The sequence below is a fragment of the Nicotiana attenuata genome, unplaced genomic scaffold, assembly GCF_001879085.1.
Source record: "Nicotiana attenuata strain UT unplaced genomic scaffold, NIATTr2, whole genome shotgun sequence".
In the NCBI taxonomy this organism is placed as follows: domain Eukaryota; kingdom Viridiplantae; phylum Streptophyta; class Magnoliopsida; order Solanales; family Solanaceae; genus Nicotiana; species Nicotiana attenuata.
Window position 1 is genome coordinate 420,410 of NW_017670664.1, and position 12,921 is coordinate 433,330.

Here is a 12,921-nt window from a genome sequence, read left to right on the forward strand (position 1 = left end):
TTGAATTTAGCGGCTATAAAAATGGATGCTAAAGGAGTATAATTAACCGTTATGGATTGGATTTAGTAGCCATTATAAATACCGCAAACAATGGTTGTTAAGGATGCAAACTTTTAGTGGCAATTATTTTGAATTTAGCGGCTGTAAAAATGGATGCTAAAGGAGTATAATTAGCCGTTGTGGATTGGATTTAGTAGCCATTATAATTGCCGCAAAATATTACTGATAATGATAATAATCTTCAGTGGCAATAAACCATACCTTTTACCACCTTTTGTGAAATAGCCGCTAAAGGCTTTGTCGATCCCGGCTTCAACGGCAAAACACTAATGGCCGGTAAAAGATATAGCGGCTATTGTTATTGCCGCTAAAGCCATTTTGTATTGCCGCTTAAGCTCATTTTTTTTTTGTAGTGTGTACCGGCCTGGGCCACACTCTCCGTAAGGCCCACCAAACGGACTAGAGCGTCCTGAAGCACTGGGGTGGCGATGAACCCCTCTGGGACCTGAGCTGGTCCAACAAGTACAGTCTGAGCTGGAACCTCCTCATCAAAATCTACCTAAGGCTCCACTGCTGGTGCTGGTGCTCGAGCTCTAGGCTTAGCTCTGCCTGAGCCTATGGTGCGACCTCGGCCTCGACCCCTACCCCTCGTAGGAGCTGCCACTGGGGGCTCCGGCTGCTTTCCAGCTAAGGATGCAGTACGTGTTCTCACCATCTGCGAGAGAACAAGAATAGAAGAGTCCAATCATCAATGATAGAATAAAATTGCACGACAGAGAAGAGTAGAAGTGAAATTGTTCCAAAACTCCATAGCCTCTGGAAGATAAGTACAGATGTCTCCGTACCGATCCTCCAGACTCTACTAAGATTTCTCGTGACTCGTGATATCTGTGTAACCTAGTGCTCTGATACCAACTATCAAGACCTGGAATTCCCATCGTTGGGGTCGTGATGGCGCCTAATATTTCACTTGCTAGGCAAGCCAATGTTCGAACAATTTATCCATTTTCAACAGTTCAAAGTAAATGATAAGAAAGAAATGAAATAACTGTAATAATCTAAAGTGAAAAATTTCGGAAGCCATAACAACTAAAATATCTGATACAACCCTGGACCCGATGCACAAGTGCACGAGGTACTAGAATAGACAAATAAGGGTCTGAAAAAAAGGGAAGGGGACTCTAGGAGCTGCGGATGCTGAGCAGTTGTACCCCAAGTCTCCTCAAGCTAGCCAACCCGAGCATGCTAATAACTGACGGTGGGACCGACTCCAAAATTTACACAAGAAGTGCAGAGCGTAGTATGAGTATAACCGACCCCATGTACTCTGTAAGTGCCGAGCCTAACCTCGACAAAGTAGTGACGAGGCTAAGGCAGGTCGCATACACTATAACCTGTACGCAGTATCAAATAAAAATAGGTAAGGAAAATACAGAACGAAATAAAGCAGCTAACTGAAGATAATAGCTAAATCCTCGAAGAAAAAATAGTATCGATCAGAATTACCAATCCTTAGAGTTTCATATGGAAAATACCGAAAACCAACACAGCTCAAGGAAATAGAAACACCTAGATTGTTGCGGCGCGCAATTCGATCCCAGCGTACAACACAATCCTCCCTTATTCCACCGTAACAATATCAACAATCATAAATAAATATATGTTGCGGCGCGTAACCCGATCCCATCATATAACAAAAATAGTATCGTAATTCACCCTTATTTCATCGTATCAATTCACCTTATTCCACATGTTGCAGCGTGCAACTCGATCCCACCATATCAGTACCAAATATTCAACGAGCACAAACAACCAATAAGTCAAATCACAAGAATCTCTACAATTGATGAATATGAAGCAGAATCAGAAAATAAACCTTGTACCAACTTGGGACTTCACATATGTAATATTACACGACAAGACAAGTCTAGTAAATGACAATTAAAGGTGCAACTAAGTCAATTAAGGCAAATAGCATCGAATCATGAAAGTATGGGAAGGTCTAACATTTTTAACACGAGGAACATGATTAACAAATAACAAATAAATCATGGAAGGCATTTAAAGCACACCATAGTTAAGGCATGGAAGGAAACAATTAAGGAAAAGCGGAAAATCAGGGAAACAAGTAATCCGCCGGCGTATAAGCACTCGTCACCTCGCATATACGCCACAACACATGAATTTCACATAGCACATAGTCCGAGGGTTCCTAGTTCCCTCAAATCAAAGTTAAACTCAACACTTACCTCGCTCCAAAAATCAACTCAAAGCTCAACCATGACTTTGCCTTTCGAACAAGCCTCCGAGCCAACAAAATCTAGCAAATTATCAATCAAACGATTCAAATTAATCCTTAGGAACTACCCACGAATGAAAAAGGTTCAATTTAGATCATTATTGAAAAAGTCAACAAAAGTCAACTCCCGGGCCCGCTTGGTCAAACCCGAAATTCGAACCAAAACCTAATTACCCATTCACCCCCGAGCCAGGTTATGTAATTTTTTTTCGAAATCCGACCTCAATTTGAGGTCTAAATTCAAATTTCACAAGAATCCCTAATTCTACCCAAATACCCAATTTCTACCACGAAAATCCAACATTTTAGGTTGAAATCTTATGAAATGAAATGGGAAATTGAAAGAAAGTAGGTTAGAATCACTTGCCAATGAATTGGAGAAGAAGAGCTCTTGAAAAAAATGCCTCTCGGGTTTCTAGGTTTGAAAATTTGAAAGAATGAGAAAAATCCCGTCTAACTCGACTTAAGTCCAGGCGAAGGTGTCGCAATTGCGTGCGAAAAACCCTTCGAAAATGCGAAGGTCTCACACCTATGCTGCCATCACGATTGTGATGATTTGTTCGCATTTGCGAACTTGAACTCCTCGCAATTGTGATCATTTTGATCGCAAATGCGAACACTGCTTCGCCCAGCCTAATTCGCAATTGCGAAGAAATTGTTTGCAATTGCGAACCTTTGGTGTCCAGCTATTTTTAGCAAATGCGAACCTGAGGAAGTCTGCAATGTGAAGCCAGACCTCGCAATTGTGAGGTCTAAGGCCTACACCAGAAACAGTAGAACACCAACTATGATCCTAAGTCCAAAAACCTTCCATAGCCTATCTGAAACTCACCCGAGCCCTTGGGGCTCCAAACCAAACATGCACACAAGTCCAAAAATATCATACAAACTCGCTCACGCGATCAAAACGCCAAAATAATGCCTAGAACTATGAATCAGACACCAAATCAAATGAAACATTAGAACTTCTATTTTAACAACCGGACATCCAAATCACGTCAAACCAACTCCGTTTCTCACCAAATTTTGCAGACAAGTCATAAATATAGTAATGGACCTACACCGAGTTCCAGAACCAAGATATGGACCTGGTATCAACAAAGTCAAACCTTGGTCAAATCTTTAAATTCATTAAACCTTTAAACTTCAAATTTTCGACAAAAAGCGATCTTTCAAGCTAGGGACCTCCGAATTCGATCTCGAGTATACGCCCAGGTCCCAAATCACGATACGGATCCACCGAGACCGTCAAAATATGGATCTGGGTCCTTTTTCTCAAAATGTTGACTGAAGTCAACCCAAATAGATTTTTAAGGCAAAATTACATATTTTATCAATTATTAACATAAAAGCCTTCCAAAAATATACCCGAACTATGCACGTAAATCGATAAAGTCTTAAAGAAGTTATTTGTCACGACCCAAATCTACCATGCCGTGATGGCGCCTAACGTGGAACTAGGCAAGCCGACTCATTTATCAAAACAACCCGATATTTCCAAATAAAGATTGTTTTAAGCTATTTAACTAATAAAACTTCATAAGATAAATCTGAATAACAAAGTGCAGAATAAAAAGCCCGACATCGGGGTGTCACAAGTCATGATCACCAAGGACTATATGATAAAACTAAGACTAATACAGTCAGGAAAACAACTAATGATATCTAAAGGAAGATAGGAGGGAGAAGAGCAAGTCTGCGATCGCCATGCAGCTACCTTGCCAACTCCACAAATCCGCGACGGATGATAATCATCGCTCGCTAGCACGTATAGCAACCCCTGGATCTGCACACAAGATGTAGGGAGTAATGTGAGTACGCCAAATCAGTAAGTAATAAAAGGTAAATAAAAACTGAGCAGTAGGAAACACATAAAAGCCACATCATGAAATCTCAGTAAGTACAACATGCTTTCAATCAGTATGTGAGTCAAATCATCTCGTTTTAAGTCCAGTTTCCGGTAAAAATCATTTGAAGATATTTTTCAACAGTTTCAACAGAGACACAATACAATGAGAGCAAAAGTGATGAACATCATAAACAGCCCTTCGGGCATAACATCACTCAGAACTAGCCCCTCGGGCATATCTCATATCACTCACTTAAGGTACCCGCGCTCACTGGGGTGTGCAGATTCCGGAGGGGCTTCTACAGCCCAAGCGCGGACAACTCATGTGCTGCACGGACAACTCACGTGCTATACTCTTAATATTATCACAAAAATAGGCCCTTGGCCTCTGTGACGACCCGGCCAGTCGTCCCATGAGTTATCGGTCCGTTTTCCCCATTTCTGCTTCTTTATGCTTCGTTATCCGTGTTGTATGTGATCGAGCTGTTTAGTTTGCTTTCGGAGTGGATTTAGTAAGAAATGAGATACTTAGTCTCTTTTAAGAAGGTTTAAGTTGGAAAAGTCAACCGGATGTTGACTTATGAGTAGGAGGGATCGGATGTGAGTTCCGATGGTTCGGTTAGCTTTGGGGGGTGATTTGTGACTTAGGAGTGTGATCGGAATTGGTTTTGGAGGTCCGTTGTAGAATTAGGCTTGAATTGGCGAAGTTAATATTTTGGCGATTTCCGGTTAGTAGGTGAGATTTTGATCCGAGGGTCGGAAAGGAATTCCAAAAGTTTCTGTAGCTTCGTTATGTCATTTGGGATGTGTGTGCAAAATTTCAGGTCATTCGGACGTCGTTTGGTCGGGTTTTTGATCGAAAGTGTATTTCGGAAGTTTTTGGAAATTTAGGCTTGAATTCGATGAGTTTTGAGTAATTTGATGTTGTTTGAGGTGTTTTGATGATTGGAACAAGTTTGAATGATGTTATGGGTTATGTTGGTAGGTTTGCTTGAGGTCCCGAGGGCCTCGGGTGAGTTTCGGATGGTCAATCGGACCATTTCGTGCCTTAAAGGATAGCAGAAAGTTGCAGGTCCAGTGTTGCAGAACTTTGTTCTTTGCGATTGCATATGGGGTCCTGCGATCGCATAGGAGGTTTTGAGAAGGCTGTCCATTTGTGCTATGCGTTCTCGGAGTTCGGCAAGCGATCGCATAGTTTGGGGAGGTTGGCCTTCGCGAACGCGTAGGGAGTGCTGCGTTCGCATAGAGTAAATTGGACCTGGGGGTCCTGGATTTTTGTTCATTGAGAACGCGGAGGAGTGTCCATGATCGCGTAGAGTTATATTGCGGAGCATTGCGATCGCATGTGTTTCATTGCGTTCGCATAGGGTTAATTTTGGGAGCTGAGTTTTTGTGCTTCGCGATCGCGAAGATTTTCCCGCGATCGCATAGAAGGAAATTAGACCTGGGCAGTGAGTTTTTAAACATTTCATCCGCGAGGCTTAGCCATTTTTCCACCATAGCTGAGTATTCTGAGAGCTCTTTGAGGGAAATTGAAGAGGAATTCAAGGAGAAGTGATTGGAGGTAAGTTCTATGAACCAAAAACGTGATTTTATTGTGTAATTAACCTAGAAATTCGTGGAAATCTAGCTAAAATGGAAGAACTAGGGCTTGGGATTTTGAGATTTTAAATTGGGACTTGAAGGGCCATTTGAGGTCGGATTTGATAATTTTTCATATGTATGAACTCGTGGAAGGATAAGGAACCCGTTGATGTAAAAATTTCTGAGTTTCGAGAAGTGGGCCCGGGGCTCGGGTTTTGCTAATTTCGGGGTTTTTGAGATTTTTCAATTGTTTTCGCTTGGGTTTTGTTCCCTTAGCCTATTGTGACGTATTCGTTCTGATTTTGGTTAGATTCGACGCGCGTGGAGGCCGATTCGAGAGGCAAAGGCGTCGCGAGCTAGGGATTTAGCCGGTTCGAGGTGAGTAATGCTTGTAAATGATGTTCTGAGGGTTTGAAACCCCGGATTTGCACATCTTAGTGCTATGTTGAGGTGGGACACACGCCTATTGACGAGCGTGGGGTCGTACACTGTTGGGGATTGTGACTTGGTCCGTCCCGGTTGATGATTTTACCGCGTATTTGACCGAAAACATATTTGTTATCACTATGATTTGGGCTAAACGTCTTATTTGGGCTTCGTGCCAATTATTTGAACCCTTCGGGCATTTCTTGATATTTTCCTCACTGTTTGAAGTATTTACTGAACTCAGTCATGTATTTTTCCACTGTTTTACTACTCAGCCGGTTTTACTCATGTTTAGAGACTTAAATGATGTTTTGAGCTAAGACACACTGTTTTATTATTGCCCAAGGGGCTTATGAGTATTTTGTAAGGCTGAGGGCCTACGTTGTGAGGAGACATTGATATTGATTTGAGGCCGAGGGCCTGAGATATGTACGCCACGAGGTGGCTTGATTGATATGAGGCCGAGGGCCCTGTTGTGATGCCACGAGATGGTTTGTTATTGCGCTTGGGCCGTAAGGGGCCCCTCCTGAAGTCTGCACACCCCCAGTGAGCGCGGGTACCCAGTGGGATGTGAGATTGAGCCCGAGGGGCTGTTATTGTTTTGAGTTGTTGCCCGAGGGGCAGATGTGGTGATACTGTGCCCGAGGGGAGAGCTTTTATTTATTTACCGTACCTTAAATTATCTGTCATTTACCTGTTTACTTGTCGAAAGAGGATTTTACTGGATTTCCACCGGTTTTACTGCTTTTAAATGATTTTTACTGCTTTATCATAGAATGCTTAGTGCCTTGCCTGATTTCTTGCTTTCAGTCATTATTTACATTTATTACTCACTGAGTTGGAGTACTCACTTTACTCCCTGCACCCTATGTGCAGATTTAGGCGTATCAGGTTCCGCTCCGGAGTGTTGATTTCCTCTAGTTTCAAGCGGGCTTCTTCGGAGATTATGAGGTAGTTGTTGACGTCCGCAGCCCCGTGTCTCTATTTCTCTATCTTTCCTGTTCTTTTCAAACAAATATAGTAGTTTATGACTTAGCAGACTGTATTATGGATTCATAGATGCTCGTGACTTGTGACACCCCGGTTAGGGCTGTGTCGGGTTGGATTTTCCGCATTTTTATCGTTATTTCCGCTATTCAGTGTTAGTAAATTATGTTTAAACTATTATGTGTTGTTTAACTGTTTTAAAAGATGAGTTGGGTTGAACTGGCTGGCCTTGTCTTCACGAGAGGCGCCGGGTTCGGGGTTAGGATCGTGACAGCCTCACTTAGTCATAAACCTCTCAAGCCACTCGGGTTATCAGTAAAAACAGGGTGCTCAGCCCAAAATATCATTTTATGCACGGAGTAGTAAAGACTGAGTTATGATATCAGTAAACACAGCATGACTGAGTATAGATCCTTAAATCAAAACAGTACGAGGATAATAAGATAAGGCCCCTAAGGGTCCAAACAGCTTTGGCACAAGGCCCAAATATGGCATTCAACCCAATTTATAGAAATTCTTTCTAAAACACACAAGTATTATATAGTTTCAGTTAAATACGCAACTTAATAGTTCTACGGGACGGACCAAGTCACAATCCCTAATGGTGCACGCCCACACGCCCATCGCCTAACATGTGCGTCACCTCAAAGTAGTGAAAAAATGTGAAATTCGGGGTTTCATACCCTTAGGACAAGATTTACAATCATTACTTACCTCAAACCGGTCAAATCCCTACTCCACGACGCCCTTGCCTCTAGAATTGCCCTCTGAACGTCCCGAGTCTGACCAAAAGCAATACAATGCAATCAATATAGGCCAATGAACCAAATTCCATACGAAAAATTATCAATTTAAACCAAAATCCCGAAATTCACCCAAACCCGGGCCCCGAGCCAACGTCTCGGAATCCAACAAAAATCACACAACTAGAAACTCCTTTCACTCACAAGTCTATACATACCAAATTAATCAATAATCCGACATAAAATGGTCCCTCAAATCCTCAAATTATACTCTCCAATTTCCAAGCTCTAACCCCTCAATTTCATCCCTAACTTCTACCAATTTCATGCTCAAACAAATGAAAATTACCATAATCACAAGTATTAAGCTCAAGTAACTTACGACAATGTAAACCCCCTTGATTCCCTCTTCAAAACCCTCCAAAAAGCTCCAAGTCCGAACAAGAATGGTGAAAAATAACTCAAATTTCGCGAAGTCCCCCTTTTATACATTCTGCCCAGCACTTTCCACATCTGCGGTCCTAATGTTGCTTCTGCGACGCCGCACCTGCGGAAAATCCATCGCAGGTGCGGCTTTCACTTAAAGCTCAGAACCCGCTTCTGCGGTCAAATTCCCGCATCTGCGATCTCATAGGTGCGGTCCGATATGCGCACCTGCGGCTCCTGCCCTTCTCAACTATGGCCGCTTCTGCGGCTGCTCTTCCGCTTCTGCGGGCCCGAACCTGCGGTCCCCACTCCGCAGGTGCGGTTATGACAGCTGAGAATCACGCAAAATCAACCCGAGGCCCTCGGGAACTCTACCAAACATACCAACAAGTCACATATCAACATTCAAACTTAGTCGAACCTTCGAAACACTCAAAACAACATCAAAACACCAAATCACCCTCGAATTCAAGCCTAAGAACTTCTAAACTTCCGAATTTCGCAAACGATGCCGAAACCTACCAAATCACCTCCGAATGTCCTAAAATTTTGCACACACATCACAAATGACACTACGGACCTACTCTAACTTCCAAAATTCCATTCCGACCCCGATATCAACATTTCCACTGCCGACCGTGAATCGCCAAATTTCCAATTTCGCCAGTTCAAGACAAATTCTACCATGGCCTCAAAATCACATTTTAGACGCGCTCCCAAGTCTAAAATTACCTAACGGAGCTAATCGAACCTTCAGACTCCACACCCGAGATCGTTCACATATAAATCAACATCCGGTTGACTTTTCCAACTTAAGCCTTCTCAAAAGAGACTAAGTGTCTCAATTCACTCCAAAACCACTCCGAACCCGAACCAACTAACAAGATACAACTGAGGAACACATAGGAAGCAGAAATGGGGGAAACGAGGCTATAATTCGTGAAACAACCGGCCGGGTCGTTACACTATTGGAGGCTTCAAAACACAGAATTAAGTTTTAAAACTCTAGATGACCTATCGGATTATCACATTGGTTTAATATCCGGTTAGCCGTAAGAATGGCTTCCCCTTACAAGTTCTGTAGCAAATCAGAACTTATCAACAAAGCGTTCATTATTTCCTTTAATGATCAATTCTTTCTTTCCGCAATCCCATTGAAATTGGGGCGGTAAGGGGTCGTTGTTTGATGAATAAGTCCATATTCTAAACATATCTCTTCAAAAGGAGATTCTTATTCACCACCCCTATCACTTTTTATCGTTTTGATTTTCAACTTTGTATTGCTTGAATGCATCTATTGCTTCATCTTTACTATTAAGCAAGTAAATATAGCAATATCGAGTATTGTCGTCAATAAAAGTTATGAAATACTTCTTTCCACCGCGAGATGGTATTGACTTCATGTCGCAAATATTCGTGTGAATTAAATCTAAAGTATTTGAATTCCTTTCAACTGACTTATAAGGATGTTTAACATACTTAGAGTGCACAAATATTTGACATTTTGATTTGTCGCATTCAAACTTAGTCAATACTTCCAAATCAATCATTTTTCGCAAGGTTTTATAATTGAAATGTACCAAATGTATATGCCATAAATTATTTGACTCAAGTAAGTAAGAAGAAGTTAAAATTTTATTATTGTCAACAACCATTACATTCAGCTTGAAAAGGCCCTCAGTAAGGTAACCTTATCCTAAGTACATCTCGTTCTTGCTTATTACAACTTTGCCTAAAACAAAAATACACTTAAACCCGTTCTTAACGAGAAGTGAAATTGAAACTAAGTTCTTCCGTATTTCAGGAACATGATAAACGTTGTTCAGAGTCACCACCTTGCTAGAGGTCATCTTCAGGAATATCTTTCCATAACCTTCAATTTTGGCCATTGCAGAATTTCCCACAAAAATGGTCTTGTCGGGTCTAGCGGGAGCATATGAAGCAAATGCTTCTCTAACAGCACAAACATGGTGGGTGGCACCAGAATCAATCCACCATTCCTTAGGATTTCCCACTAAGTATCATTCAGACAACATAGAGCACACGTCATCAATATCATCATTTGTTTTAACCATATTTGCTTGACATAGTGCACAACTTACTGCTTTCTTTTCTGTTAAAACAATGCAGAACGATGAATGAGAGATAAGAATTTTCGTAAGAAAAATCTGTAAGGTAAATCTGAGGGAGAGTTCATGTATTTATAGCCAAACGTTGGGTAATAATGAAGAGTTACAACTCTGTAAGGTTGCAACTCAAAATGGTTATTTTATAAAACGATCATTTATGCAAATCGCCAAATTCAAATTATAACAGAAAATTAAAATGGAGGAAAATTGAAATACCGTTACAGTAACGGTCTATTGATACCAAATCAATCCAAATCACCTCCAATCTTTCTCAAAATTTGTATATTGACTCATCTATATGTTTTCAATGAATTTCCACCATACTCATTGAAAATATCATTTTTTGCTTAGATTTAAAGATAAGAACCGCATTTTTACTTCATGAAATGAAAAACTTGAATCCCCGTTCGATTCACTGGTCAAACTTGGAGAAAAATAGGCCTATTTCAAAAGAGAAAAAGAGACTAGTAATTAATCCCTTTCATATCATTTGACCAATTGTAACTTCTTGATTTCAATAGTTGAAGTATTTAGCAAAGACTCAGAATAAGTAAGAATAGAAAATTCGATTTAAGTTTTAAATTAGTTTAAGTTAGTTCATATTTTGACTTTTTATTGACTCCTTTCAAAAGAGGTTATTGATAGACAGAAGAATCATGGTATCCACTTCCGGGTATTAGCAAAAGCGTTACGCATGTCTGGTGGAGATCATATTCACTCTGGTACCGTAGTAGGTAAACTTGAAGGTGAAAGAGACATAACTTTGGGCTTTGTTGATTTACTGCGTGATGATTTTGTTGAACAAGATCGAAGTCGCGGTATTTATTTCACTCAAGATTGGGTCTCTTTACCAGGTGTTCTACCCGTGGATTCAGGAGGTATTCACGTATGGCATATGCCTGCTCTGACCGAGATCTTTGGGGATGATTCCGTACTACAGTTCGGTGGAGGAACTTTAGGACATCCTTGGGGTAATGCGCCAGGTGCCGTAGCTAATCGAGTAGCTCTAGAAGCATGTATACAAGCTCGTAATGAAGGACGTGATCTTGCTCAGGAAGGTAATGAAATTATTCGCGAGGCTTGCAAATGGAGCCCGGAACTAGCTGCTGCTTGTGAAGTATGGAAAGAGATCGTATTTAATTTTGCAGCAGTGGACGTTTTGGATAAGTAAAAACAGTAGACATTAGCAGATAAATTAGCAGGAAATAAAGAAGGATAAGGAGAAAGAACTCAAGTAATTATCCTTCGTTCTCTTAATTGAATTGCAATTAAACTCGGCCCAATCTTTTACTAGAAGGATTGAGCCGAATACAACAAAGATTCTATTGCATATATTTTGGCTAAGTATATACTTACCTAGATATACAAGATTTGAAATACAAAATCTAGAAAACTAAATCAAAATCTAAGACTCAAATCTTTCTATTGTTGTCTTGGATCCACAATTAATCCTACGGATCCTTAGGATTGGTATATTCTTTTCTATCCTGTAGTTTGTAGTTTCCCTGAATCAAGCCAAGTATCACACCTCTTTCTACCCATCCTGTATATTGTCCCCTTTGTTCCGTGTTGAAATAGAACCTTAATTTATTACTTATTTTTTTATTAGATTTTAGATTGTTAGTGATTAGATATTAGTATTAGACAAGATTTTACGAAACAATTATTTTTTGATTTCTTTATAGGAGAGGACAAATCTCTTTTTTTCGATGCGAATTTGACACGACATAGGAGAAGCCGCCCTTTATTAAAAATAATATAAAGGGGGTTCCAACATATTAATATACAGTGAAGTATTCCCCCATATTCAGAACTTTTTTTCAATACTCACAATCCTTATTAGTTAATAATCCTAGTGATTGGATTTCTATGCTTAATCTGATAGAAATAAGATATTCAAATAAATAATTTTATAGCGAATGACAATTCATCTATTGTTTTTTCATGCAAATAGGGGGCAAGAAAACTCTATAGAAAGATGATGGTTTAATTCGATGTTGTTTAAGAAGGAGTTCGAACGCAGGTGTGGGCTAAATAAATCAATGGGCAGTCTTGGTCCTATTGAAAATACCAATGAAGATCCAAATCGAAAAGTGAAAAACATTCATAGCTGGAGGAATCGTGACAATTCTAGTTGCAGTAATGTTGATTATTTATTCGGCGTTAAAGACATTCGGAATTTCATCTCTGATGACACTTTTTTAGTTAGTGATAGGAATGGAGACAGTTATTCCATCTATTTTAATATTGAAAATCAGATTTTTGAGATTGACAACGATCATTCTTTTCTGAGTGAACTAGAAAGTTCTTTTTATAGTTATCGAAACTCGAATTATCTGAATAATGGATTTAGGGGCGAAGATCCCTACTATAATTCTTACATGTATGATACTCAATATAGTTGGAATAATCACATTAATAGTTGCATTGATAGTTATCTTCAGTCTCAACTCTGTATAGATACTTCCATTATAAGTG

The 12,921-nt window shown here is 40.2% G+C and overlaps 1 protein-coding gene across 1 annotated transcript; it reads left to right on the top strand.

The window, feature by feature from the left end:
* Positions 1-10,829: 10,829 nt before the first annotated feature.
* LOC109242025 (ribulose bisphosphate carboxylase large chain-like) lies at positions 10,830-11,730 on the top strand. The gene is made up of 2 exons (XM_019408849.1): positions 10,830-10,910; positions 11,078-11,730. Exons 1-2 carry the CDS (start codon positions 10,830-10,832, stop codon positions 11,612-11,614), a joined length of 618 nt encoding a protein of 205 aa, XP_019264394.1. The 3' UTR covers positions 11,615-11,730.
* Positions 11,731-12,921: the final 1,191 nt, after the last annotated feature.

What these genes read in the sequence shown, in the direction of transcription:
- LOC109242025 (XM_019408849.1), top strand. Translation starts at nt 10,830, where the DNA reads ATGAAAAACTTGAATCCCCGTTCGATTCACTGGTCAAACTTGGAGAAA. An exon ending in CAAAAGAGAAAAAGAGACTA is followed by an intron (nt 10,911 to 11,077) that starts GTAATTAATCCC and finishes CTTTCAAAAGAG; the next exon opens with GTTATTGATAGACAGAAGAA.